Here is a 27056-nt window from a genome sequence, read left to right as displayed (position 1 = left end):
ACTATCAGATAGCGTAAAGCCAGAATAAGGATTTTTTTCAGATTTATTTATTCACATTGTTAACATCTATAATTACAGATCCTTATTTATCCTAATGCTATAGAATAATCTCAATGCAGTCTGTACCAGATATAATTCAACAAAACCTTTACGCAAAAATAGTTTCTGTACGCATTCCTGCTTGCATCAACATTGTTTTCCATGCCTAGTGGAAACCACCAAGGAACCACCTTCCGGCAATGTGCTGTCTTATGCGCCATTATGCTCGCTAGAGAAACTGGGGTGTATTTTATTTATGTAACACATAAATAAAACAAAAAAAAATCAGTGTAAAATATTTATGAAGAAACAAAGACAATATATTATACATCTAGGTTTGCAATGAGTTCAACTACAACAATTTAGTATTATTATAGTCAGATACAATACAGTTAACAACTTGATTAGCACTAAGAAGTAATTGACAGGAGCCAGACGTCCATACAAAATTAAATAAAACTATCCACTTTTATAACATCAAGTTTTTAGGCCGTTTTGGTACCATGTAATAAGAATAAAATGTTACATACATGACTTTCAATTTGTTCGCATAATCACAAAAAAGCTGTGTGTATAAACTTAATTTTGCGTTGCTCTCCTAAATCGAGAAGGTGAAAAGAGTTTTGCCTCTCACTCGCACAATAATTAAATATCACCCAGTTATAGTTGTAGGCTCGTTCATTGACAGAGCAACGACTGACTACGAATACCAAATACGGCCTCTATAAACTAAAAACACGCTTCATATTTTGGCTTCACGTACGTATCTGCAATTTTAGAATCTTTGGACTTTATTACAAATAGTAACTTGTCATGAAATTAAAATAAGCGAGGTTCATTCATAACTTCCTTGGCTTGGCAAACAGTAAAGGCATGTAACTTTTGCATGTTAAAAATTAGGAAATAATAAAATTTAAGACAAAACACAGTCTACAGTTAATTTGTAAGTCAATCGATAATAGGTTGAGTCACTCAAGAGTGCATGAAAACAATTTAGAAGTGGTCTACACCTTATTGATTTAATTAGGAACAAAACAATGAGTAAAGTCATCATTGAGTCACAACGCGATTTGTAACCTTACTATATATTTTTTCTCCCGATGTGTAGCAGGGCTACAAATCGCGGTGTGATTCAATGGGAACAAACCGATTCGGGCAAACGGAAGAAGAACGACCTTATGATTGTATAAGTTGTTTTCTAAACAATATTATTACACTTCCTAGCTAGACTATGTCTGAAGATTGAAACATGTTAACAATTAAGTATTCAAAGAAATATAAGTACAGACGAATGAAACATGTTAAATATTTAATTAAAGCTAAGAAGGACGCCAAGAAATCTACATCACCACACAAATGTAAACTCACATACAAATAATATTGGAAAACATTTTGGAAATGATTTATAAGTAACAATAAATTACTTTTATCTACAGTCTATAAAGATCACTTAATTTCCAATGTAAAATGTTTCGAAAATAAAGATATTCTAAAATCTTACACACACGTAATACTGAAAACGTATCCGATAACACTCTTCATAATTCCGAATTAAATTTGACTTATGCGAAACTCGATTCAATTTTAAACAAACAAAACAAAACATGTAACATAAATTTCATACAATTTTCAATAAAATTATTGCACTAAACTTCATATTTGTAACTTAATAATAATAAATATTGCATTAAGCGTTATCCACGTTCCGTGAAGTAAAATTAAGTCTTAAAGTACTAGAGTTAATCAAATTTTAAGAACAACGTCAGTCCGATGAAATTGTTAATCCATTTTCATCAATTATAAGCTTCCGAGTGTCAGAATGACAACTAGAAATTAGAATTTTATTAAATATTCTAAGGTTCCAAATATTGTGCTAACTACAAAGTCCCTAGAAATATTTTGACTAAATATTAAGTACGATTTGGTGCTCAAATTTAATAATGTAAGTGTTAATAATTATTAAAAAACTATTATAGAATTATTATTTATCTACAAAGTTTGAAAAACGTGCATCTCAATAGATTGATCTAAATCTACGTTAACTAAGAAATGTTTGAATTGTTTCGGTTAACCTGGCACGAGAATGACTGCGCGGCGGTCTTCATTCTGATAGATGCCACTTATGTATTGAGTCGTGGATGGATAACTTTGTCAAAAAAAAAAACAATTTTCTACAGATTTTTTTACCAAATATCCAGGATGCAATATTAAACTCTATGTAACGACAATATCGGCGAATTTGTGATAATTTTAGATAGCTTAATATACTACCTCAAAGGCAAAGAAAACCAGAAGATGACGAGTTAGCGAAGCCAAATACGAGTAGGATAGAATTATTCAATACAACTTCCCGGCTCATCTCATGCAAAGCGGCAGATTGGGCGTTATAAAACCGTGTACATGAGAAGAGGCCCAAAAGTTATTATCGCTCTGCCTCGTTTCTTCTCGTGTATTTGTAATAGGCATATGACGAAGTGTTTGTCTGTCTACGGTTGAAATATATTTATCCGGCACAGAGTGACCGCCGCGTGCCGAACCTACAAAGCTAAACTGCGCTAAATCTATGTCTATGACTATAGGACGCGTGTGTCGATGTCGTCCTTGCGTCGCTCACGGGCCACGCTGTTGTCCGTTATGTTTTTAGTGCCTGGAATGGAAATAAGTTTAAAAAAAAATGACATTTTTGACGATTAGTTCAGTTCTGTTGCATTTGAGGCATGACAAAAAAATCATGTCGGTGCTGTAAACAGTTGAGGAATCCGAACCTAGGTGCACTATTAGGTTATGGTTTTCATAATAATGCATTGTCACGGGAACTGAAATGATGTGAATTTCAACTCTGTAGGATATTTTTTCTGAGATGTGACCCATTCGAACAGGAAATGTTAAATAAAAGCTTGTAAATATTGAATATTATGCCGGCTACCTTAGATTCTTGGCTACACACTACCGATCTGACAGATGCCGACGCGAATGAACGAACATTGCGTAGCTTCTATGAGAGCTTTTATTTACGACAATAACAATCATTCCGAATCCGCCAAAGATTTTGGCGATAATGTATAAACGGCTTCACAAGGTTAACTTTTAGAATGTTCCACCAACCTTTGCAAGGCCCAGGATGCAGAGGGTCCACAACCCTGCCGGCGTGGCAGGCGGCCCTCTGCAGCCGGCACCAGGACGAGTAGGTCCTGGCGTCAGTCCCGCACAGCTGCCGCCGCGCGCCGCCCCCGCACGACCCGCACGACACGCACCGCGCCCCGCTTGCCCCCCCCTCCACGCAGCGTTGACCCGCGCCGCATGATATTGATGCGCATGTCGCGTTCGCTGCCGAAAAGAGAAACAAATTATCAAAAAATATTCCCGATATTATATGTTCCCGACTCACTAGTCATCACTATCACATTTTTATCGTTTTTTTTGGATTCATAGCAAAACCTATATAGATAGGTATGTACCTACTCTCTAGTAAATTAGTTGTTATCTAGCGTATTATTATTTGTAGTACCACTTTTTTTGTTTCGTAAATAAATTGTTACATGTGTGACGGTGGCGCTAGCGTGTGCGTGTGCGTCTTAATTGAACAGCCTATGCGGTCCAATAGTGCTCATATAGCTATAGATTTTTCCTCAGACACTTCGAAGCACGCGTCTTAACAGCAACCTTACTCTAAACAGCAAGAAATTAGCCGTCAATCGATTATTAAACTAGGTACCTCCTACCTAGATACTCACCTATGCAAGATCCTCTGTAGGCGAGCGGCAGCGCCCTGCCGCGTTCGCAAGCCGCCTTCCGCAATGCGCACGCGCCGGCGTACGTCTTGCCGTCGATAGCGCACACCGGCGCGCCCGCGACGTTGCAAGTGCCGCAACGCACACAGTGCGCGCCCAACTCGGCGTCCAAAACGCAGCGTTTGTCGCCGCCGCACCGGACTAGGTCGCAGCTACCCTCTGGTAGAAAATGTATTACTTAAAAATGTTGATCTAAAACATTTCATGGAATGGTTTGTATCAACACGTATAGCTATTAATACTGGAATCCGCATTTCAGTATATCTATACCTTCAGAGTCTAGCTGATATAGTCTGTCTATAAAGAGTTAGAAATGAAGAAGGGCGCCAATCTTGACCTTTTTATTTGGTATTGAAATGAAAAATTAGTACTTCGTTGAATACTATTTTCTACTCTTTATGACAATTGTAGTTTATTGATTCTACAAGAACGATAAGGATAACGATGGATGGACGGTATACTTAGCAAATAAGAAACAAAAACTACAAATTAGAAACTCTAGATTAAACTGATTACAGATCAATCAATAGATAACGCAATAAAATTATGTTAGATACGGATAAATTTATTAGATATAAGTACGAGTAACTGAGACTAGATTTCATATTAGCGGCTTGGTCATTAGTTAAAATTTATGAGAACTAGCTATGCCCTGTAGCTTGAATATTGGAATGTCCGATACTAAATATGGAGCCGCGACTAATTTCATAGGATTAACTGCTAATTAACTGTAACAATCGCTGTACGATAAGATATAATGTTAATCCGCTTGGTAATACCTTTTTATTTGCCAATAGATAGTTGGGCGTGTGAAAGAGCACTTAGTAACAGACAAAGGTTTAAAGTCGCTATAAAGTTACCGTAACGCCTATAATAACGATAATAGCTGGTCCTTCGAGCCAGATAAAAAGTTTACTGACACGGCGCGGCTGTAAAATAGGAAATACGAGGCCTAATGTAACATAATAACGGAGTAGAAATCAGACAAACAAGCACTGGTGTAGTCTATAGAGAGCACGGAAATGGCACGATAAGTATCACATCACGCAAATAAACATGCTAAACTTTACTGGTTATTACTGATCCCATCATAATCCCATTTGTACAGTAATTAAAATGTTTTCTTTTTGAATGACCTGTAAGTTACATTCAAAAACCCGAATTATTTTAGTTAATAGCGAAAACAAAAATAAATACACAGGAGCTACGTTAATTAATTTATTTTGTTAAAATCTATTGAAGTTTATTAGAGTTACAAGTTAATTAAAAGTGAATTTATATAAAATACCTAAATGTTTTACAATGTTTTAGCAATAACCCACACTGCTGCGGTCTCTGACGGTATAACTTGGGTTACTCTTCTATAGCCTAATGCTTGTGAGCAGCGAAGCTTATAAATATCCAACGCTTTTCCCGATTGTATCGCATTGCGGTTTTAAAGAGCTACGTTAGTCAAGTCCAGTCTGGACAGCGATCGAGGGCTACGTTTAGGTTTAGATTACTTGGATTTATCACGTCTAATCGAAGCCGCAGGGCCCCTTATTTATACATATTGTTTCCCTCATAGAAAAGGTTTCCCTTTAGAGAGAAATTGACAGGGTGACAACGGGACCGAGTAGGTAGGTAATGAGAAAAAGTTATTATTGGTTCCATGGAATTAATTACTGATGGAACTAGTGACAATACATACAAGTTCTTGCAAAAGTTTTACTTTATTATTTTTATTTTTGTAATTTTATTTGGCTTATTAACAACAACAAAATCTGCAATAAGTACATATGTAAAGATTTATTTTTTGTTTTTATTTTGTATGGATCGAGTGTCTGAAATAAATGAATTGTATTTTTTATTTAAACAATTTGGAAAATTTGCCGTAAAATTCTTTGTGGCCAGTGCCTTTACATTCGACATTCTAACCAAATATTCGTGACATGATACTTTGCAAAGCAAGAACCGCTCGTGTAGTTAACTAAAAATAAATACGACATACCTACTTAAGTACTTACTTGAAAGTTCAAGGTTCAAGATAATTAAGTAGATGTAACAACCATATAAACTAAGTAACCATTCAGTCTACTTATAATTTAAAATTCTGCGTACATTTTAATTTGTATTACATTTAGTTACCTAAGTACTTACATATAGTTACTATGATCGATTAATAAATATGTTATTAATAAATACTTACCTAACATGACAACATGTATATAATAACATAATGTTAGATATAGAAAATCAATTTAAACTAAAAAAACAATTGAACCGTGGCCACCAATGTCAAAACACCAACAAAAAACTCCTAGATAACTAGATCAAAAGATATTAGCAATCCTATCCCGTTTCATCTCGTGTATTCACAAAACGCATTTCTCTTTCTTGAGTGAGCGAAACGAAAGATATCAAGAAGTATATAGTTTCTATGTCTAGAGTAAAAGCATTTTTGACGAATTTTTAGTTTTTTTTGGCATGAAAAAGTATTCGCATCATCTCTCCGTCCCTGGGCTACCTTGGTATCTCGATGCTTATTCATAACATGCAACGAGAAGCCTGGACGAATGCAGATATGATACCTTCCTATAAGATTAGAATAGAACAGATGCCACATTTACATATCCGAGGAATAATTTAGATAGCGACGACTGGCTAATAACATAATCTCATGAAATTACGACTAGGCCCTCATTCGGTATGAAGATTTGCAATCTAGGTACAGTTTATGCCGTACTAAAGTATATGGTGCTATAGTCTACGATGCATTTAGTGAGACTTCATTAGTATTATTGTTGGTTTCAGACATAGACATTTTAGAAGTTCTTGTTTATGGTTTCAGACTTGTTTTTGATTATTATCGATAATATCCAATAGCAGCTATAGATTCCACTATTTATTTTCCATCTATATGCATTCCCGTGCTAAGGCAATGGATTGTATGAAGCTTAGATGAATACAATATCACAATTTTGGGCAAATAGGCAGCGTTTTGGCCAGTCCAAGTCTTCAAGAGCAGCTTATGGTGCGGTTACTATGATGATTCTGTATCAAGCCAAAGGTAAAAAAAACCTCTTAATGATTTTTGGTAAATCAATTTAAGTAGTCTTCTTTTCGAGTGTGTTAATTTATCAATTAACACACATCATCACATCTGTGTTATCACACAGGTGTCAGATATTATTCAAGTCGTCTAAACGCGTCGTGACACGTCTTAAATAATTTCAATTAAATCACTGTTTGGCAAAATTAATGCAAAAGGCAAATGGCAAACCACTCAATTAATAGTGCCCAGAAAGATGTGTGTGTTTCATTCCACGTAATGACCACGACCCCCAACCATGAGGAATACACCTACCTTGTGTTTATTGATGATTGATCGTATATAGCGTATATTCGTGACTGACCATCGACAACCATAAATTGTCTAAGTTATAGTAGAGTAGATAAGGTACATAGTAATTTTCTTAAGTTATTGCAAATGAACTGAGACACAGACAAAAGATAAAAAATATCATTCTTCAATGTAACTTGTAATGCAAAACGTTTTCTTATCAATTAATAATGTGTCAATAATGAAGCCGGTGAAGTTATGTACTTGTATGATAAATCTTCTAGTTACCCTAATATACTTTTTTAGAAAAATTCCTTACAAACTTTAGGAGCAGGAAGTTGAAAACCCATAGTTGTAATCCAAAAATACAAATATCTCACTCGAGCCAGTATTTTTATACAAATTTTTATTCTATCTAATAAAATCAATTATCTAGTAGCATAATCTGTGGTATTTTCTTAGTTTTTGCTATATAAAAAATGTTTGGCGCTAGCGTACCAACAACACACGTTACGATACAAGTTGGTAACATAACACAAGAGGCAAACCTTGAATTTTTTGGAGAAAGAGTGTCGTGTCTGAAAAGGGTAGTGACTTTTACTCGCAACATGTTCCCATTGACTCGGGCGCACGTCGCTGGCCGGTTTTGCCTCCTCCGTAATTGCAGTCACAGTCACCGATGACATCCTGCACGCTTACCAAGGGTTCTCGAACTTAAACGAGTTTTGGAAGTTATGACGCCACACTATCGTTTTAACTGACGCAATATCGCTCTGAATTGACGGCTTTTAATTAAAATATTCATGTGCACTTGCGGTTTGCAGTTTGAATTACGGTGCGGACGGATGAGACTAGGAATTATTAGATTAATATTTAAAAAATGATGGACCAATTACCATCCAATTTGGCTATTCATATTTGGTTATTGGATTTGGATAGTATTTTCCGTCAGATTTTCATGAAAATCTGAATGGTTAGGTACTTACTGTATTTATAATATTGTGAAAATGACAGTATAAAACTTTCACAATCATATCTGCTGGAAATTTCTGACCGTTGATTGCCGGAAATTTCCGAAAAATTGTTAGCATTACCATTTATTTGTTCCAATATTCTCAACAGTGATGCTTTTTCGTAACTACCACGAGATCTTTCAATAAATAGAATAAAAATGGGTAAGTAGAGTACGTGTACCTATCCCTGAACTAATCAGACGACTGTCGACTGCCCTCATGCTGGAAGATCCATCTAAAGTTCTTTTAAATTGACATCTTTTTCAGATATTTGTTAAATCCAAGACCAGTAGTTACCAAGAGTAGCAGTACATCGACCACTCAACTGTATGGCCACCCAGGCACCGCACCCGGCTAGGCATAAAATATTAGGCCCAAGTGATACGTGCGAGGAATGGAATATCATATTCTACCGACAGGAACGCCGCGCCGGTGACGCCTGTTCCCATTTGTTATTTAAATGCACAATTAATATGAATGCATCCGCTGCCAGTAAGTACACCCATAAATACGCATTATCTCTATTATTTCCTTATGCTTTCGACTTTTCAAAAAGGCAGTTAAGATAGCATTCGAAAACTTATGGTAATGGTTTCATTCACATGCGAGCGCTCGAGGCGAGACGCGGCTGGACTAGGGTTGCCAGGTGAGATGACCCGTGGCAAAATATCTAGGCGAAATGCCAAAAAGTCGGGATTTTGGGACCATAGTCGGTACAAATTATATTATATGTGATATATTTTTTTAAAGTATTAGGTACAACAAATTCGTTTTTTTAAATCAATTATCTTAGTACATGTATTTGTTCAATCGAATAAGCGAAGTGAAGTTTTGAACCGCGTAATCATAAAAAAAAATTAACTTTATTATGGTTTCGTGATTTGTTGTGGACACTGCATTTTGTCCGGACTCATAAGACATGTTGGGATAATCGTGACCAATGGTCGGCACCATTTGGCAACCCTAGGTTGGACGTATCGGGCATCGCAATGAGCCATTACAGAGTTGATCCCAATAGAGATGTAGCGAGCGAGCCACGAAGCTGTAGTAGGGGAGTGGCCAGTCATTAAGGCATTTACAACAGAGTATATAATCACTATGGCTTCTACGATTAATGCCCCATGGAAAACAAAGGTAGAGTGGGAATGGCAGGTGTGGATACTGTGTGGTTAGCACTCGGTCACGAACGATGGAAGTCTATTACCTAGACCCTACGCTAGAATATACAATTTAAATAAAGAAATATACAAACTACTAACTATCATTTCGAGGCTAGGATTGGACTTCGTTATCATCACCAACCAAACCGTGTATAGGTAGTCAAAACATTTAGAAGATGATTTCTGGATTCATGCACATCTAAATAAATGGATTTCTATTAACATAATGATATCAAATGTTGTAGATATTTCATAGTTATTTATTTACTATATATCTTTCTTTTGACTTGGACCTAGTCCGTCCAAGATACAAATATTGCATGTAAGTACCTATTTTTCAAATATCCTAACTCGATACGATGACGTCGCGTGGTTTGAGTTTGAACCAACGTTCAGTGAGAGCCCGAGACCGAGGTCAAGAAACTGGTGTTCCAGTTAGGAAGGGTAGTAAAGTAGGTAAGCTAAACTTGCTTTCCGTCGTCACGACTATCAACATTCAACACTTTGTTCCCTCTCTCTTGTTAGCTCTTGGAAATGTATAGACACTTCATTTAGGTCTTGAGGGAAACGTCATGGAAATTATGAAAAACGTTAGCTGTACATACTCCCGTGGTAAAAACAATTGGCCCAGCCGTTTGAGCATAAAGAAGAAACAAACATACTCACAAACTTTCGCACATAATATTAGTGGGATGGGATTAAACACAAAAATAGTGTAGGTATAAAAGAAAATTGGTGGGTATAATTTTGGAATTGGAAAAATAAGTTACAAAAAATAAGTTTTATTAAATCGTATTTTGAAATACAAAAAAATATTATCACAATAACCTACTAGGTCTTGGGAAGTTCGGAGAAAAGGAATAGAATAGAATAATGCGGGAAAAAATGTGCATAAACATGTGAATAAAGTACGTGAAAATGAAAATGGCGCCATTATGTGCACATGCGCAGACGGCAGGCCAGACGGCGGCAGCGATAGTGCAATCGCTGTAGGCGCGACGTGACGATTTCCATGGTATGCATTGCCTATGTCTATATGTAATAACAAATTTACATATTTGAAGCTGTACTCACCGATTAATTAATCTGTGAAACAATCTATATTGGATGCATAACTATTGTCGCTGATTGATTGGGATAGTCGAGCTGATCCGTTGAGCGTAGCAACTTCAATGATTTTAAAATGTTGCAGATAGGTACATAGGTACACCTACTTAAGTTTTTTTGTAAGTAATTTTAGAAATTCTACCGCAAAGGGAGTGAAAAGCGAAATACTTTTGAAGAAGAGCTATTGACAACAGCTCCTAGGTTGGCTTCAAATAACTAATTGATAAGTAGCGAGCGTCTACCTATTTTCTGATATCAATCTTACGAAGCCCTCAAGGGCTCTCAGCCCAACGACTATCCAACATACCCATGCATAATATTTTAAAAGCATTTAGTATTCGTATATATACATATATGTCTTAATTTATAATCTGAATTTGTGCAATAATAAGCGAGAACATTCGCTCGGCTAGTTCAAACTACGGCGTATGCTATACTAAATTAACAGTACTGACCGTCTAAAATTTACAAGAATTAGCTTATATAAAATTCCGACTTGTTAAGGTGAATGATTCATGTCGGTAAATAAAAATCACGCCATTTATTATGTGTACGCGGCTACGCGCATGTGTGTATGCGCAGACGCTTGACCAGACGGGGCAGGCGAGAGTGCAGTCACAGTCAATCGTGACTTGGCCATTACCATAGACAACGAATCATTGCTAGTACATACGGGGCTCAAGAGGTCATGCATCTCCAGCAAGCTGAACATTTTTGAGGGACAATATTTCGAGAAGTTTTCAAAGAGAGACATTTATTTACACTGCAGGTGTAAAGTAAGCCTGGCTTGCTTTCTGTACAGGACCTCACTCGCCAGTGGCACTAACTTTTGAGCGAAAAACATAACATAATAATAAAGTACTACTAGTAGTATACTAAAGGTACCTGAACGTATGCGTATGCGGTTTTCTAATTAAACAGAATAGCCCTAGACAGACATCTGACTAAGATTCTATGTATCTAGAATATACTATATAAGTATATAAATATACATAATATTATGAATATAAATAAACAGTTACATAATTATACGTAAGTCCTACATAGGTATGTAAATGTTGATTTATATTCCAAAGTGTATTGTAGAATTGGCACTGGCACCGTTCTCTCCCAAATGTCTTTGAAACACCATAATTTCAATAAATGGTTGAACCAATTAAATTTTATATACATATTTGGTTCAAACATGTTAACATTACAACAACTTACTATGTGTATGTCTCATAGCCTGTCCTACTCTCAAACTAGTAAGTAAGGAATATTGAGATCAACACCTCTTGGATTATTTTGTTGGATTCGTTTGTTGTTCACGGAATATCTACGGTCAGATTCCAATAAAATATAGAACATGGATGTAGAGGATAGTATACAATAGAAGAAGACTTGGAATTAAGTAATCCTACTTTTTTATTTAGAAATTAGTTGTTGCTTGCGGCCAAAAGTCTACCTATTCCACTAATATCTAGCTTTTCAACTATACATATCCACGCCTATAATCACCTCAATCCTATGTGTTTCGACAAGGACAAACAAACAAACTCGCTTTTAAATTTATAATATTAGATTATAGATTTCCATGGAAGTATAGCTGCATAGTTATTATAGTGCAAATAATACTTGAAAAAATTCGACTAACAATCGTCTAAGAAACGCAGTGAAGCACGAACAGGCCGTAATGAGCCTGTAAAGTTTGATGAGCTTCAAACAGCCGAGTGAGGAACCGGTACTTTCCTCAATATTTTTGTCCCATGGGACGAAAGTGACAAAACGGATTCTTTGAAATAAAATTATTAGTTTCGAGTTTCGAGCCAAACTCATTTTTTGTGTAATTGAAGTGATATAAGTAATTTTATTTCATTTTTATAACAATGGCAACTCAATACACTTTCACAATATGGCTTATAGCGAATAAGCGATATTAATCAATTTCATAATATTAATAGGACTTAGCTGTTAAATAAAGTTAATTATTTATTCAGAGTAGGAGTTTCGTTTTATGGGACGAAACTGACGAGGGACGAAATGCGTACCTATTCGGTAGGCCCCGCTGTTGCTAGCTCGTGTTGCTAGGCGAGTGCTGAATCATTCAGATATAGACAAACTATAGTCTAGACTGGACGACTATCTTGTCAATCATCAAATGCTTTGGGCTTCGTTATAGCGGTGCAAATGACTCGTCTATAACATCAAAGATATTCACATAATACATTTTCGAGAATAAGTAACTAAGTACTCTTAAAATAAAATAGCATAAAATGTTAAACAAATCTAGCCCTGAAATTTATTTGAAATTGAAATGTCGTATGGAATAATCACATGATGATTAAGATTATTAACAACGTAAGAGAAAAAATAATGTTTTAATTTCCACATAATACAAAGTAAAGATATCAACGCGTAGGTAAAGTACCTGTGGGTACTAATTGCAGTGACAAAATTTGAAAATGTACGTAAATAATAAATATAAATAATTTGGTCTTTACGGATCAGGAGGTATAGATATAAGAGTAACTTTTGTACTTTTTGAAATACGGGACCTTAAATCCTCTTAAAATTAGGTAATAAAAAGGAAGCAAGAGTATTATCGAATATGCATAATGACAAGTTTAAATTTACAAGTCATTGTCTACTTATATTAGATACTGTAATAACATACAAAGATCGGCTAATGCATCTTTAATGACGCGATGAAAAACGATGATCGCCAATAATGAAGATATGAAAATAATTATCTGACCATCGTTCCATTCGTGACGTTTTAGGTGGTTCGCAGAGCGTTTCGACCGCTGCGGCTGCGCGGTCATTACAATCCGTCAATTTTCTTGAGGTAGGAATCATTGCCAAAATCAATCATTCATAAAATTGACATTACTACAGTACAGAGTAAGTAATGTAAAGTCATAGAGTAAAACTCATTCTTGTCTTTGTTAAAATTTTAAAAATTGTAATGACAGCGCGACCACAGTGGTCGAAACGTCTTGCGAACCAGCCTTTAAAAATATTTATTTGTCTTTAATCTATCGACCTCCTCTACAAATTTTTATGTACCAAATAAGCTTCAAGTTTTATTTTATGGAATTTAAGAATAATATTGCATTACAGCCATTGTTTTTTCTTCTTATGTACTGAATAAACGTAATACCTACGTATTACAATACGTCATACCGTAGGTAAGCAATTTTACCCATGGTACTGAAGTTGGTCAATAAGTGTAGTGTTTTTTTAAGTTTCCGATAGGTAGACACCATCCGAAGTCAAGTTTAAAAGTTAGCAGACGTATGCAGTAAAAGGTAGCAGGCTGTCAATAGTGCAATCAAATCGAATCAGTTTGGATAGAAAACTCTTACCATCATTTGTCACTGACCTACTCACCAGATTTAACAGCAGGCAAATCGCGATGACGACAAACTTAACTAAAAAAAGCTCCAAAATCTCTAAATACCTTGACAAGGTCCAGGGTAGTCCATGCTGAGATGCTTAGCTGGCCTGCGGCATGCGCGTCGCCGCAGCCGACACAGTGAAGGATAGGTCTTTCCGTCTGTGCCGCAGACGGAGCCCACGCGGCGGCAAGCGGCTGCGCACACGCAGCGCGCTCGTCCACCGCGAACCACGCAACGCCGACCCGAGCCGCAAGACACACCGGCACATGATTCTGTATAGAAATCATTAGGAAATTAATAAAGATTAAGCTTCAACATAGTCAAAAAAGTGGCCATTTTGTGTTCAAAGTACCTATGAAGATTAATTCGCGAAGCAATAAAGTAAACGTTAAGACCATGTTAAGACGGTAGTCCACCAGACGGTAGACCACGGTTCCATCTTTTCAGCAACAAATAAAAGTGTTACTGGCAATATTTGTGGGTTACAAAATTACAATTACAGACATACTCACGTTCAAAATTATACAAATTACTTTTTTTTATATCTCTAATAACAATTCCAAATTCACAATTTTGCGGTTTTCCCAATACGATGCGTAGTCACAGCATTTCGGAAATTCATTCATGCATACACACTGTTTATTTATGCGCGGCCATCGCATCATCCCACGTAGAATCCATTCCAATTTACGTTACATTTTCGTTGCCCGATGCATCTTGGCACGCAACTCTGTTGCTTCAGGTAAATACGATACGGATTTTCCTTTTGACGCAAACACAGATTGCCACATTTCAGTTTAAGAATAGGTTTTCTCCTCCTACGTACAGAGAAGCTTGATCTCAAAGTGTATTCATACAGATACAGTAGCACGTCGTTATCGGGGTAGCCAGAGCCAAGAAACTTAAGGCCACGTTTAGCTGAAAGCTTATTGGTGGAATTTATATGAAACAGGTTGCTATTGCTAGCCTATGAGAATCTCCATAACCATTTCTTTTGATTGGCTTTTACAATATCGCGGGATGAGAAGCCGCTGGCACATTCCGTGTTTCTCTTTGCTTCTTCCCCAGACCAGCACGGAAGTGTATTTATGAACTGATTCTTATCTCTAATGGAAAGGACTTCTCGACGTTTGTTGTATGGTGGTAATGGAAGTATTGTAGTTATGTTGTAAGGTGGTAGTATCTATTTTGAATGTAAAACTTAAAATGTTCGTGAATTGTTTCAGAGAGTTTTATGTTACTTTTATTCGCGTTTTTGTAGATTTTAATTTAACTTTCTTTAGCCCTTCGAAATTCCAGGAATTTAATTAAGTAAGTACTTATATACTTAACTGTTGCAATTAGAATGGGCGATTCTACGGAGAAGAAGGTATATTTAGAATAACTGGACTGGTAAGTAAACTTTATTCTACTTGTAAGTTTATTTGTTAAGTGTAAGTTTAGTGTACCTATATGAGATTTGCTCTTCCATTTACTTATTTATAATATTTTTATTTAGTCTATTAGATTTGTTTAGAAAGTGGAACTGTGAAAAAGTTCTTTTACACTTTAAATATTCTTCTTCTTCTTAGTGTATGTCTCGGCAAAATTTGTGAGGACCAATACAACGGCACTTTTTAATATATCGGTCTCTCTCATATAAACATGATATAAGCTGTTAAATTTTCACATGGGCAAAACAATTTGAATTAAATAATAATTAAAACAAACACATGCATTTATGTAAGAATAAAAATTGTCTAAGAATACATTTGTAGGTGTATAAAATCACATTTTTGTCAGAGTGCCAAAACATTTCTCTTGATTTCGCCCGTTCATTTATCGGACGATGCACCCGGCCGATTGTTGGAACTATTTATCAGTTTGTCTAACACTAGTTGATTTATACAAGGATCATATTGTCTATTCTATTTGTATAACTTCCTTGTGTAATTGTGCTTCTTATTTTGATAACCTATTTAGTAACGGTCTGAGTATTAAACTCAGGTATATTTATATGTATTAAGTACTAGCGACTTGGCCTGGCTTCACACGGGGGTATTTGGGAAGGCTGTATGCATTCCCGTAGATAATACATACAGTACCTTCGGGAATAAATTGTCTAAATGGTGAAATCCGCATCAAAGTCGCATTTAAAAGAAGAATACTTAGAAAATGTGTGACGTCTAGTTTGTGGATGGACTGCAGGGGATCGTAGGAGGTGGAGTGATAGGAATTTCTCTACTGAATTGTAAATAAGTTGTAGTACGAATTGTAGTTACCAGCGCAAGCAGTGCAAGGCACGCCTCCAGAGAGGGCCTTGTAAAAGAAGATCTCGCCGCTGTCGAGGTCCCGCGGGCTCCAGGCGGCGGGCGAGCGCGCGGCGCCCGCGCAGCACTCCGCTCGGCCCACGCGCAGCGCCACCACCGAGCTGCAGCGCCCGCCGCGCTCCATCCCCGACCAGCAGATCCCGGCTGTAACGACAATATTTACTTATTACTACTATTTAGGAAGCTAAAAAACAAAGGTAAATGAAAGTATGAAATAGAGAGCTTATGTAATAGAGAGATTATCCACAGGTAAAGAAACATAAGAAAGTCACAAAAATAAGAAATTGGCAAATCTTGAGTTTATTCATATAACATCACAAATTGCTTCAGTATCCGTTGGCTTAGTTAAAACGAACAACCCTCGAGATTAAAATAAAAATTCAATGAATCTAATACAATACGGGATGCGACATAATTCTTAGTTACAAAATAATTCAGAATGTTGTGTTCCTGTAGAATCGATGTCGTGTTAGGGAAGAGTGATGTGACGTTGAAATGAAACGATTTTTACCGTGACTCACGTCGAGAGATTATATTTACGTTAGTAGCGAGGTAGAAACACTCAATCACCTGTGAGAAATAATAAATATACTGTTTGCCTCAAAACCCATCACAGAAAGCGGAACTTTCGATATATGTAATAAAATGTTCTCTCGTAGACTAAACATTGGATGGAGCAGATGCGCCCGCACAGATGGTATCATCGACATGAAAGTTACAAAAACAAAGTGCACATTTCGTTACCTGTAAAATTATGTGTTTCAAAAAATATTGCAAAAGTGGTATCTGTTCGAAGCAGTCAGAACAGAGAGCCATCTGTGCTATTATGATACGATATGGGTATAAATGCAGTACTTCCTAACTGTATATAGGCGTTGTACAATTAGAAATTGTTGTTTGACTTCTGCCAGTGATTGTACCAGACCCGTATTCGGTCGAATTCCTGCGCATGAGTCACGAGTGGCCGGAGCGAGCTAGACGACCAGCAGACGCTGCCCATGCGCCGGAGTCTGCGAACCACGACCAAAAATGGACGTCTCAATTTTTGCCGATTGAATTTTCTTGCCCATCGAGAGTTTTAAACGAATTTTAGGCTACGCAAGTCCACACAAACTAACCGGTTGACCGTTGGATGCGTGGAATTTTTATCCGTTATTTTTTTCGTCTAAATTTGAACTTATTTGTGAGTTCATATTTATAAATCTCGTATTTCACTAGAGTTCCGGGTCGGCTTGTTTAAGTCAAGTAAGTGTTGGTCGGCCGGGTTGCCAAGATATAAATTAGCACCAGTTTTCAAAATTTAACAGTGGTGTGTTGGAATGTGCGTAGTAGTGGCAGCAATCGTTTTCCTATAAAAATGCATGTAGGTACATGTATAGGCCCAAGTAATAATTATCTAAACGAGTATTGTTGTAAAATAAGTATATGCAAAATAAAACTCTAATAGGTACATAAAAATAGGTACATCATTGTGAAAAATATTTTCGTCAACAAAATAAATCAATTTAGGTCTAATGGTACTTACAAAAAGAAATAATAGGTAACCACTACAGTTGACTATTAGGCACATAAATTAAATTTATTCTTTCACATCTCCGCATGTTCCCGGTAGCATTCGGGGTTGTGATGCCGCGAAGCCCGGGGTTAGCGTAAAAAAAACTGTAAAATTTTGAAGATTATTCGGCTATGATTTTACAACCAGCCGCTTGCCTGTCGTCAACCTTCCTTGGGAATGCTATTGTTGCTTATAAGCTGCCTAGGCTGTGTGTCCTTTAGTCGCCTCGTACAACATCCACAGGAGGATATGGAGTGGTCCTATTTTAGGGCGGAACCACACGCCACACTAAAATGAAATGTATTAATTTAACTTAATTACTTTTAACTAAACTACTGATAAAATGAAGCTACAACAACCAAGTTTGTCCGATTTTTTTTTGCTGTAATATCGGTATAAAATCCAGTGGTAGAAATGCAAATAATGCTGAATATGATTTAAGTGGGGACCGGAGTGGCGGTTGTTGACCCTATCAGACATACATACATTCGTGTATCTTTGTAAATCATCAAAATAATTATAATATTATCGCGTCACGTGCGCGTGGCTTCGGCATTTGGCGCCAATAAACTATGTTGACATATCACTGCATAGTTTAAAACAAAGTCGCTTCCTGTGATCTGTCTGTCCCTAGGTATGTATGCTTAGATCTGTTTTCATAATAAGTTTAGGTGTATAATTAATTACGGGTTTACCCGCGCGAAACCGGGACGGTTTGCTAGTTAACATTATAATAAAGAGAAGTACCCAAAATAAAAAAATAAATAAAAAAGTAAAATAATTACGAAATATAAAGTTCCAAAAATTAGCAATAAAACTCTTAATTTCACACAGAAGATTTTGCCGATTGAAACTGTATATGTGATATATGTAATGAACTTCTATACCATTTGAAAAATCCACGCCATTATGTCAAATACTTGAACTCATAAGGGATATACGAGTATAAACAGTACAAAAATCCTCGACTCAATTATAAAAAGTAAAAAATAGCAATACTGAGTTTCAAACGGCTTAAAATAAAGTGTCCCAAAAAACAAAATACAAAAAAAATATAAATTTTGGTTAGCAAATGTTATATGATTGTCCGAACTATTAGCGCTTTGTGAAACAAACGTTCGAGTTAAGAGCACAGAGTTTATGCGAGAAATCGTATCTCCATCCACAAAAAATAAAATAGGCGCCTCTATCACAACGTAAAAGGAACTATTGGTTTTTCAACTGTTTATTAATAACAATAATAAACCTTTTTCGAAATTGCTACAATGATCAACAAATCTTCACTAAACTGCCTAATTAGGTAGTTTAGTTTCACATATAAGTAACATATAAGGTTACCAGCGTACTTCATTTATTTATTACAATCTTGCAAATATTCGTTCATATGCAATTTTTTCTGGGCCCATAGCGGAAGATAAACATAGGAAGACCCAGCTTCCTCTTGCACAGATTAAAAAAGTCAATCAAGGGAAAGGGCTGCCTCTATTAGTTTCGGGCTCCCTGGGCTCTGCCTCTCTGCTGTCTACTCAGCCTAATGGTTACTGTCCTGCCCTGCTCGGTGACAAGAATAGTAGGCTAAATTTGCTAGGCTAATTATAAAAATCTATTTTAATTTGTGAGAAAACAATCTTCTTTGATCGCACGCATCATTGAATAACAAAACTATTTTTCGCGAAAGATTTTAGGAATAAATAACGAGTGGATTTACGACGAACATATTTCACATTTATTTATAAACGAAACCAGGATATCCTTTCACCTGTTTTTTCGAATTGAAATTTAAAGAGATTTACAGTTTCATCTTTGCATGTGTGAGAAGATAAAAGAAAGTGTTATGAAAAATCGAAAGATGTTTTTTTATTAAACTACCTTTTAGTTATAACTACTTATCACAAAAATATAAAGTTTCCTCTTCAGGACAAAACTATAATAGCTATTGATAAAAATAGATACACAAGACGATCTCTGTTACAATACAACTACACAAAAATATCGCACTAGCCTAGTTTTTATTGGCATTCTTGCGTTAGGTACGTGTTATCAAAATAAAATCATTGTTTTTGTTTGCGTCTGTGACTCTCAATTAAATTTTATTGTCGCTAAAGTAGCGTATTATATACATTTAAATTTTAAATAAACTTTATACAGTGTTGTTAACGTTTTTCGGAATGGTCCTTATTTTCAAAAGCCTTATTTAAAATGTTGATTGTCTGGCAGCCTTCAGCCGACCCAGATTTGGTATTAGGGCGAAGGACGGACTCAAGTAAGGTGTCTGGACATTTTGCATAATATTCTAATCTCCGTCTAGCCACTTTATTACTAAGGTCATTCCGGTGAAATGCGTCAAGTTTTCATGCATTTTAGAGAGCGCGCATTATATTTGGGACTTTTTTATTGTTACCTAAGTATTAAAAATAAAACTTCTTTTGTGTATGAGTGTGTGGGTGTAATATAAATCTATATAAATAAAACAAAAATTAACTAATAAATTACATTTCTGTAAATCAATGAAGTCAAAACATAACGAAAAAAGGTTGTTTTGACACTGTTTATTTTTTCCGGCGCCAACACAATCGCAAAATGACTACAACTAATATTATTGGCACCTTGTTATTTCAATTTCTCTATTTTTAATGCAAAATAAAAATTCACAGACAATATAAATAGTACTTTTCATGGCAAAATTTCCTATAATCTTTATTAAACTCGATATAGTTTCCTTTCATGAATTCAAATTAAATTAGAAATAATTTATTCAGAAATAGACCTTCACACTTTTTCTCGTCAAATTTTATACTATGTAGTCTTTTCGTAAGCTACAAACTACTGGTATATAATGACCAATTCAACCGCTCGTCAGGTAAACGTGGTCTTCGGGTTACGAGGCTCTTCTTTCGCTCTGTCTATTCCGTTAGGGATAAAGACGTAACACACTGCATCTGTATGTCAGTTTCGACAACGAGGATATTCATACTTTCATATTGATATTATAAATGTAAAAGGTATTTGCTTTTTTTCTTTCACCTCAATAACAGGCCAAGTGCGTGTCGTACCAACCACAGTATAGGGTTCCTAGTTACCTACAACAACCAAACAAGTGCGAGTCGGATTCACTGATCAAGACTTTCGTACCACGCTATATATAAAGGGTATTTTTATATACGAGTACACCAGCCAAATTAATATATTAGATAATATAGGTAAATACTAAATAAGAAAATCCATACAATTAAGTAAAGCTAATTTGAGTGTGGAGATAGTTGGAGACAACTTTTTGCAGCGGACAGATCCGTGGGTAACTTCTAGTGATATAGGTATGCAATAATATTGCGTAGCTATATTTTTATGAGACGATATCATTGCTGTCAAATAAACGTTTTTCTTTCTGTCATTTTCCAGTCGGAAACATTTAGCTTCGTTTCATCTCATCCTCATCTCCAATTCCATTTAGTTTTTTGCCAATATTGGAAATACACAGTGTATATTTAAGCTGGAGAAAATCATCAAAGAACGGATATAAGGTGCGCCAGGAATATCAATTGATATTTCCTATAATTTCTATAACGCGATCACACATTCTATGGGAATCTTATGAATATATTTTGCAAAGCTGAATTATGATCGCAAAAATAATATTTTTTGTTGTGCTATTTATAGTATAGATTATGCACTAATTGCCTTCAGTTTTGATGTAACTCTTGGCATGGCCTCAAACGCAGATTTCACGCGTTTCTGTCAATTCAAATCCAAATACCGCAACCACCTACTGACGCGAGCTGACATCTCAGAATTAGATATTTTAGCGGTTTTCTTACTATAGGAACATGTTGTTAACTTAAGAAATAGCTAGAAACACAGCTGAGAAGTGTTTTTTAATAGAAAATTAATTTTAGGGATTCCACTATAGGTAACACAGGTTGGGAAATCATTTAATGTATATATCTAACATCTATTTGGGATTATATAGATAAAACTATGAATAAAAATTACTTTTCTGACGATATCTTTGTGTTTTTTGTGGATACCAAAGTTATCTGATTGAACAGAATACATAATGCAATTTGTTAGTTTCGTATTGAGAGCCGGTGAGTGGTCCGCGATGCGATGAACGCAGCGGTGCAACTCATGCAACTCGTGCATTTGTGCTAGTGATGAGGTGCTGGCTTATGTCGATGTTATTTCAACTATTTTGAGATTTGATTGGACAAGACATGGAAATTTGATTTTAATTTTTAATACGAAATTTTGAATAAATTCGCTCACAACCCGTATAAACTATATAACCAAATGTACAAGGTGAGAAAAAAATTGTAACTAAGAGAAAATTTGTGAAACGATGACCTTCATAGTTAAGATATGTTATTATTTATCGGCATTTCAAACGTCTAACAAACGAAATTCACGGAAACATTTGTATGTGAAGAGGCGGGACTCACATAAATTTCGCTCGGCGATTCAATACAGACGCGTGTAAGCGCGTACGCATATTTCAACGGGCGATCGCCAGAATCTCTGTTTGGCATGCAGACGGCCTCCTTCATTCTAAAGCAATAAACCCGTTAGAGGCGACGTAATGTGCATATTGGAGGACTGCACGCTCTTCGCTATACAATCAGTCGTATAGTGCTTAATTGTGCTTGGAATTCCCAAATATGGACTTTTTAAATTTAACAATCGTAAACAAAACACAAAAGAATAAAAAAACGATAGCTGAATGGTAAAGTTTATTTTTAAAGTAATCACCGCTGGTGTGCCTACCTACTCTGAATTTACAACCGTTATTGAATGAAACTGATTAATTTTTTGTTATTCTTGTAACATTTATTTCATATTAATTAGCTAAGTACGGACATAATGAATCCTGCAAGGATAAAACCCTCAATTAAGAATTACTGGCCTCTAGGGAAAGCTAGTAAATTATCGGAATATATCAAAATCTAAATGACTTTCAATCTCGCTGTCAGAATTTATATTAATATTAACATTTTTTTTTCATTCTTTTGCTAATGAAGGATAGCTTTATACTTATCGATATCGATGTAAAATATCCCAGTTTCCCAGCTCTACCTGCAGGTGCCCGTTGGTCGCGGCGGCGGAGCCCAGACCAGACAGAGCATCTCTATAATATTTATTTACACATAGTACAAATTTTGCCGGCGGTAGCTATTACATCAGTATATCTTTGATTCATTTTGTGAAATATTTCCGGATATGAATTGACTTTTGATCTTTGTCTACATTTTCTATATTTATAGATAGATATTAATAAATTAAGAAGTAAAAATTATACCTAAATTTTTACTTGTTCGAAACGTTACGAAAAATGTTAAAAAACATAGGAAACGTTTAAAAATGGCAATTACAAAAATAAATATGTTAATGTCTTGAAAATTTCTGTCCTATGGTTAGGTTATTGTCTAGTGATACATTTTGTATAAGTTTCCTCGCAAAAATTTTCCTTTTTTTTTTTCTTGAAAAATTTTTTCTAATTTTTTTTCTAGTCAATTTTTATTGCAGGATACATTGAAAAAATAAAGTCGGTGTTCAAAAAATAAAATGTGTAATTCTCTTGCTTTTTCGACGAAATAACAAACTGAATAGTAGAGTGAACTCAGAGTACCTACTCGTGAATTCATGAAGAACAAACACTAATATACAGCTACGTGTAATATAACAGCAAAATCTTTAAAATTTAAAGATTTCTTTTTTACACAGCTGAGAGAGAGTAAAGGTAATATCCACAGAATGCTTTCTTTTTTGTAAAAAAAAACACTTTAAAGTTTTGAGGTTGAACGTTACGCCATGTAAAAAGGTTTATTTAATTATTGTTGCGAGCAATTATCAGGTGGCCGACCGCAACGCGGCCAACAGCGGATGTTTCCGAGACAGAAATATTATGTTCCAGTACGTGGGAATTGATGCGGTGGTAGTGGTTTAAACCGCCTGTGGATCGAAAGGTCCCAGGTTCAAATCCTACTCGTGCCACATGAGTTTGCCAGTCTGTTTCCTCGTGGATGAAGGTCGTGGTCAAACATACACAACAAATTTCTTGGCACTATTAATGGAGTGTTTGCTACAGCCTTCTCTATTTCACACACAAGTTAACAATCAACCAGTGTGCAGGTTTCCTCACGATATTTTCCTTCACCGAAAGCAAGCAAACTACTATAGGTACATGTGTCAGACATGGGTATATGAGGTGGCACGAACAGGATCTTTCGATCCACCGGCGGTGTTAACCATTACTCCACCACGGCTTCTAGCAATCATAGATTCGGTCATAATGGTTGAGATGAATTTTAAAAGTACATTGCGAGTCAATTAACTCGAAAAACCTCATAATACCTTTTTGGTTTTATAAAAATCTGGGAAATAAAATAGTAACTAGTCAAATGTTTTCCGGTGTTTCAAAAATCCTTAGTATAGGGTTCCGGTTTTAACATGGTTACCGTTTATTGTTTATAAATTGATTTTTAGAAATATTATCACATGGATATTTCCATAAGAATTCAAATAATTTCTAAAAAGGGATACACGTTTAAAAGTTCTTTAGTCGACGTAAATTTAATAGGTTGTTTAAATTAGTAGTTTCTTGTTTACGATTAAAATGCCTTCTCATGATTTAATAATAAATAACTTTATATTGTTATACCTAGTATTACATAGTTCAACAACTATACATATAATAAAACTTTAAGTGGACTATGTCTGTTCGTAGGAGATATGAAAAATTTAAATTTGGAGTTTATTTGACTTTAATATAAAAGTAAAACTTTTTAAAATTTTTGTCTGTATAAATGTTTATTCACTAATCACGCAAAAACTACTAGATGGATTTTGATGCGGTTTTGTAGCGGATCTAACTTAACATCTGTCTAACTTAAAATCTGTCGCGATACGTTGCTTAGATCCCGAGATGTTGAAAAACATGAGTTATGAGCGTACCTACATACGAAATGAACAATACCAATAGCTAGTATTATAATATTTATTTCATTGCAAGATATATAATTAGCAATAAGAAGATGAGAAGAAAGTAATATCTCTGCTTCTGTTATTCCCAACAGTGATTTGTTGGAGATAACTCTGATTTTCAGACACTTCCACCAACACAAAATCACAGGGAGAGAGGTTCCTTAGATTTTGTGCGTGAGTTAATGTGGAACGAGGGCTAAAATACTGATAAAATAATTAAAAAAAAACTGATGTAACAATAAGCAAAGGTTGGATTGAGGCACAAAACCGGCTCGCTGTGGCCGCGGAGTCATCCGGAACTATGTCATTAGAAAATTCTTAGAGAATGAATCTATCTGGAATTAAAATAACTCTTAACTTTTTTGTGAAAAGTGCCTTACATTTTTTACTGGTCTTCGTCATCGCACATTCTATTCGTTTATACTGTTTGTGTGTTATTCTAAAATTTTCATAGTTCTGACCAGAAAATTAACGTCTTATATGACATACTCGTATATTAGCCATCTGTGACCATTTTCACCTAGATGTAGGCGAAATAATAAAGGGATAAGCACAATAAAGGGAAAAGCACGGCACACCTAGTGTACCGTGCTTATCCTTTTATTGTAACGATCCCGAGTAACTGTCGTCGTTGTAGTAGTTGTTGTCGTATTTCGGGGTTCAGCTGTAACATATACATTTGTAATTTAATTTTCCACCATGAAGATTAAGATTGTAGGCTTAGTGGTTTCCATTTCTCTAGGTTTTTAGGGACCACGTACTTAGTTTCATACAATTTTTATACGTGCATAATCAGCGTCACGTAACACGAACAGATTTTTTATTGTGATTGGGGTAAAATGCATTTAATTTATAAGAACATAATTGCTAGTCAATTTTCGTTACTTTTAAATTAGCTAAATAATAAAAAATCGCGTAAGTAAAACCTGAATATCTCTACGAAATACGAATATCAATTCATTATATATTCTAACAAATAAGAATACAAATTTAAAATGACCTGAGAATTTAGACACTGTTTAATTGAGTTTTTTTCGACTTTTTTTTCCGAATGTAGCGTTTCGAAAAATACTACTTTCTACTAATATTATAAATGCGAAAGTTTTTAAGGATGTATGTATGTTTATTACTCTTTAACGCAAAATCGACTGGACGGAAATAACCCGGAATAACACATAGGGTAATTTTTTATGACGAAATTCCCACGTAAGCGAAGTCCCGGTGCAGCTTATATAATTTAAAATTTTGCATAAAAATGGTTTGTGAAGGTCTAATTTCTGAACATGTGGTGCAGTTATTTCGAACAGAAAATAAAAATTTCCTGACATAAAGCGGCTCAGACAAGTTCGAATACGGTCGTATTGAAATTGGCGGGATTTTCACTGCAACTTTGCTGCGCTCAGAGTGCAACGCTTTAAATTCATGTATTCCACCTGGATGACTGCTCCACTCATCGTGACCGTACCTCGCCGTGCTTTTTACGTGTTTTCCAAATGGATTCAATCGCGAAACTTAACTAGTTACCTCAACTCTCGTGCTCTTAGTTCCCTATATTTTGTTTCTTTTCCAGTAGATTTTATTTCATTTCCAATAGGTATCTACATTATGGTATTTTGTGGGTGTTATATATTTCACATTTTAAAATTATTACGATGAGATTTTTTATCGTGGAAAATACTATCCAAAGCTTGTGAAAACACAATTAATAAAGGAATCGTAAAATTTGCAACTTTGCGTGCTTTTATAGAGAGTTAATTCTTTTATCTGTTGCCATACAAGGAAAAAGTAAAACTTTCGAGTGTACGTATGGCCATTCGCATATTTATTTGCATCCATAATCGAATTTAACGGTATTACTGGGACAGTTATTTAACAAACAAAAATCAGAAATTCAAATTCGGACTGATATTTTCTGTTTCGAATGCAGGTTATCGCGGGTTCGCAGTGGTGAAAATTTACGCATATCATAGGACCAGCACGGGAAGCAGATCCTATTGAAACTAGATTTGGAAATTATTCGATTGGAATTTCAAGTTTTCATGGGATTATCGAGACGAACGGTACTGGAAGCAGAGGCACAAAGAATATATAAATCTGACCTGCCGCCGGGCGAGCGAGAACGAGGACCAAGAGAGGCAGCAGCGGCAGCCGCATGCTCCCCCTAGAGGCGCATGCCGGCGCGTGCACGCGCACGTGCTCGCCCCACGTGCAACAAGTCCGCGCTGCAGCGGCCGCGCGACACATCCGACGCCGGCGCGGTGTTGCGCGGGCGAGTGGTCGCGGCGTACTGGCGGCGACTGGCGCGGTCAGCCGCGCCGGCCGGGGCGAGCCGACTGCAACTGCAGCGGCGGAGCGTGTCGACGACCGCGCCGGGCGCCGCCCGCGCCGCCACACACCCGTCGCCG

General features: G+C 36.0%; 1 protein-coding gene across 1 annotated transcript; it reads right to left on the bottom strand.

The window, feature by feature from the left end:
• Positions 1-324: 324 nt before the first annotated feature.
• On the bottom strand, positions 325-27056 carry LOC128677477 (follistatin-A-like). The gene is made up of 6 exons (XM_053758362.1): positions 26751-27056; positions 16074-16265; positions 13875-14084; positions 3774-3989; positions 3145-3366; positions 325-2686 (listed from the first exon to the last, which is right to left on the bottom strand). The coding sequence occupies exons 1-6, from the start codon at positions 26893-26895 to the stop codon at positions 2613-2615; spliced, it is 1059 nt and encodes a 352-aa protein (XP_053614337.1). The 5' UTR covers positions 26896-27056; the 3' UTR covers positions 325-2612.

Source organism: Plodia interpunctella, chromosome 18 (assembly GCF_027563975.2).
Source record: "Plodia interpunctella isolate USDA-ARS_2022_Savannah chromosome 18, ilPloInte3.2, whole genome shotgun sequence".
Classification (NCBI taxonomy): Eukaryota; Metazoa; Arthropoda; class Insecta; order Lepidoptera; family Pyralidae; genus Plodia; species Plodia interpunctella.
The sequence above is the reverse complement of the archived record's forward strand: the minus strand, read 5'-3'. Positions and strand labels throughout refer to the sequence as shown.

Coding starts and splice junctions, on each gene's coding strand:
- LOC128677477 (XM_053758362.1), bottom strand. CDS start 26,895: ATGTGTCGCGCGGCCGCTGCAGCGCGGACTTGTTGCACGTGGGGCGAG. Junction 3,990..13,874: donor CTACCCTGGACCTTGTCAAG/GTATTTAGAGAT, acceptor ATTTTCTACCAG/AGGGTAGCTGCGACCTAGTC. Junction 3,367..3,773: donor CTACAGAGGATCTTGCATAG/GTGAGTATCTAG, acceptor TCTTTTCGGCAG/CGAACGCGACATGCGCATCA.